The sequence below is a fragment of the Dipodomys ordii genome, unplaced genomic scaffold (assembly GCF_000151885.1).
Source record: "Dipodomys ordii isolate 6190 unplaced genomic scaffold, Dord_2.0 Scaffold10, whole genome shotgun sequence".
NCBI lineage: Eukaryota > Metazoa > Chordata > Mammalia > Rodentia > Heteromyidae > Dipodomys > Dipodomys ordii.
The window spans coordinates 14040083-14043129 of record NW_012267226.1 but is presented as its reverse complement, the minus strand read 5'-3'; the positions used below and the strand labels follow the sequence as shown (position 1 = coordinate 14043129).

The 3047-nt window shown below is 43.7% G+C and overlaps 1 protein-coding gene across 1 annotated transcript in view; it reads left to right on the top strand.

The window, feature by feature from the left end:
• Kdelc2 (KDEL (Lys-Asp-Glu-Leu) containing 2) overlaps nt 1–3047 on the top strand; it is a 13187-nt gene that overhangs the window by 1433 nt on the left and 8707 nt on the right. Inside the window, exons 3-4 of the mRNA XM_013009477.1 lie at nt 999–1282; nt 2284–2544. Of these exons, the coding sequence (XP_012864931.1) occupies nt 999–1282; nt 2284–2544 (545 nt within the window). The remainder of the gene's footprint in view (nt 1–998; nt 1283–2283; nt 2545–3047) is intronic.

Below are 3047 nucleotides of genomic sequence, written 5' to 3'. Positions count from 1 at the left end.
TATGTTTGCTGTTCTTTTCCTTTTTAAAAAATGTTTCTTCTGTTTTGGTTTCTTTCTGCTGGTTTTCATGTATTCTTCAGACTTACAGTTTCAACAAATTTTGGAAAAAAAATTGTTTGGGGGGTCCGGTCATGGGGCCTAAACTCTGGTACTGGGGAATCAAACCCAGGGCCTCATGCATGCAAGGCAAGCGCTCTACCACTGAGCCACCTTCCCAGCCCCAAATTTTGGAAAATTTTAACCAGAATTTCCTCAAGTAGTTTTGTTTTTTTTCTGTTTCACTCTTTTTCTATTTCAATTTGTATGGTTTCCATTGTTATGTCTTTAGTTTACTCATCTTTTTGTTGTTGTTGTTAGTCATGAGACTTGAACTCAGGGTCTGGGCACTGTCCCTGTGCTCTTTTTGGTCAAGGCTAATGCTCTACCACTTTGAGCCATAGCTCTAGTTCCAGTTTTCTGGTGATTAATTGAAGGTAAGAGTGTCACAGCCTTTTCTGCCCCAGGTTGGCTTTGATCCAGGATCCTCAGATCTCAATATCCCATGTAGCTAGGATTATGGGTGTGATAAGCCACCAGTGCCTGGCTTAGTTCACTCATCTTTTATTCTGTAGTGCCAACTTATCCTCAATCCCGTTGGATGTATTTCTCATCTCTTCATTTTGTCTTCTTGAGCTTGTTTTCAGAAATGCAGCTGATATACCTGGAAATAGTTTGATTCTTTCCAGTTATACTTTTATAATTGTGGGATGGAATTGAAGCCATATTTAATCTAGAGCTAATTATACTTCACTAGGAGAATCTGCCCTTCTGCAGATTCTCACTTCACCCCCCAAATTTTGTGATGCAATTACCAACTTCACTGATTTTGTCCAGGGCAATTTTTCTCTGGATAGTAGTAGAATTGAGCAAGAAGTTATCCTTGTTCCCATCAGGACAGAAGCAATTTCCTGTGGTGGCACTTGTCACAGAGTGTGGCCCTGTGTGTTTGCATTCCCCAGGTCCCGTGTACCATGAGTATTGCAGGTGTCCAGAAGATCCTGAGGCCTGGCAGGAAGTTCTTTCCTGTCCACTTGAGGAGCCGCAAATTGCAGAAGATTTTGCTTCATTCCTTAGCATCGATCTCCAGCAGATGTTACGTGAAGTCCCCAAAAGATTTGGGGAAGAGAGGGGTGCTGTTGTTCACTACACAATTCTCAATAACCACATTTACCGGCGATCACTAGGGAAATACACGGATTTCAAAATGTTCTCTGATGAGATCTTGCTCTCCCTCGCAAGAAAGGTATGAAAATGAATGAACTGATCCCCAAAATAGTGCAGTTTGATTATTTTGTGGTAACACGGAAGGGCGTAGAAGCAAGGATGAAAATGGATTTCAAGCTGAGAAGTTACCGCCAGAGTGTTCATAAGGCCTCTAACTTGTGAGAGCCTCTCTTTCTTATATAAATTAAATGGCTTGAATCTCCATCCCAGGAAGGTGGGCCATATGGGCACACACAGGGTTTCTGTGAATGTTCAAATGTTTACAGCCTTTGAGTCACTACTCTAATTTCTCTGGCTTGCCTTGCATCGGTGGCTCACGCCTAAAATCCTAGATACTCAGGAGGCTGAGCTCTGAGGATTCCAATTTGAAGCCAGTTGGGGCAGAAAAATCTATGAGACTCGTATCTCCAATGAACTACCAAAAAGCCAGAAATGGAGGTATGGCTTAAGTGGAAGAGCATCAGCTCCAGCAACAAAGCTGAGGGACAGCCTAGGCACTGAGTTCAAGACCCAGTACCAGCACTCATGCATGTGCGCATACACACACACACATACACACATATGTGTGTGACTTGGACAGCTACATGGACAGCTCCTAATGAGGAAGCTCTTGCAGCTTCTTAGGCCAGTGATACTAAGGGTCTCAGCAAAGGCTTCAACCATGAGATGAGAATGGGGTGGCAGATTTTGGAGACAAAGGTAGATGTGTCAAGGCACTGACTGTGTCAATGGTTGCTTAGCCTGCTGGCAGAGAGGATTCTAAAGCCACCCATGTCTACTTCTATAACCAATCGCAGATGCCACCTCTGACTTCTGGCTAAATGAATTCCCTGGTGCAGGATCTTCCCCTGGGATTTGCTGACTGGTTCATGACCAAGAGGCATCCTTGTCCTTTCTCCTGATCTGAGTGGTCGGCTCCATCACAAACGCTCAGGAAAACCAAGGAATTCCTACAGTACTGAGGAACAAAGCTCTCCTGAGACCCTCCAAGCACTGATGTTTGTACTTTTGCTTACTCAGGTCCTCCTGCCGGATTTGGAATTTTACATTAATCTTGGGGACTGGCCCTTGGAGCATCGGAAGGTCAAGGAAACCCCTGGGCCTCTGGCTATCATTTCCTGGTGTGGTTCTCTGGATTCCAGAGACATTATCCTTCCAACCTATGACATCACCCACTCCACCCTAGAAGCCATGAGGGGTGTTACAAATGATCTCCTTTCCATTCAAGGGCATACAGGTAAGTGTTCTTCTCTAGGAAAACCATGTAGGAGTAGTACATATGTACATTTAAATAATTATTCTTATTTTTCAACCATGGATTTGGGGGGGTAATACAGTAGTTCACTGCTTGGTCTAGCATCTGCAAGGCCTTGAGTTCAATCCCCAGCCCTATGAAGGGGGAAGAGGAAGAAGTAACCTAAATGCCCAAATGGTTTGTTCAGTATTCTTCTTCTTCTGATCTAAAAATTAAAAATATGTCATTGGAGGTGGGAGCTGTTGGCTTACACCTGCAATCCTAGCTATTCAGGAGGCTGAAATCTGAAGATAATGGTTCAAAGCCAGCCTGGGCAGGAAAGTACAAAAAAAAAATTGGAAGTGGAACCATGGCTCAAGCTGAAAAAGCTCTGAGACAGCTCCCAGGCCCTGCGTTCAAGCCTAGGACTGGTAAAAGAAAAATGCCTTTTTTGAGCTAGTTATGCCCAAACCAACCTTCAGAGTTTCCTTTAGTCCTTTGTATATGCCTTTTGAAAACGGATGTATTTAGCGAAGCTTTCATTTAATTC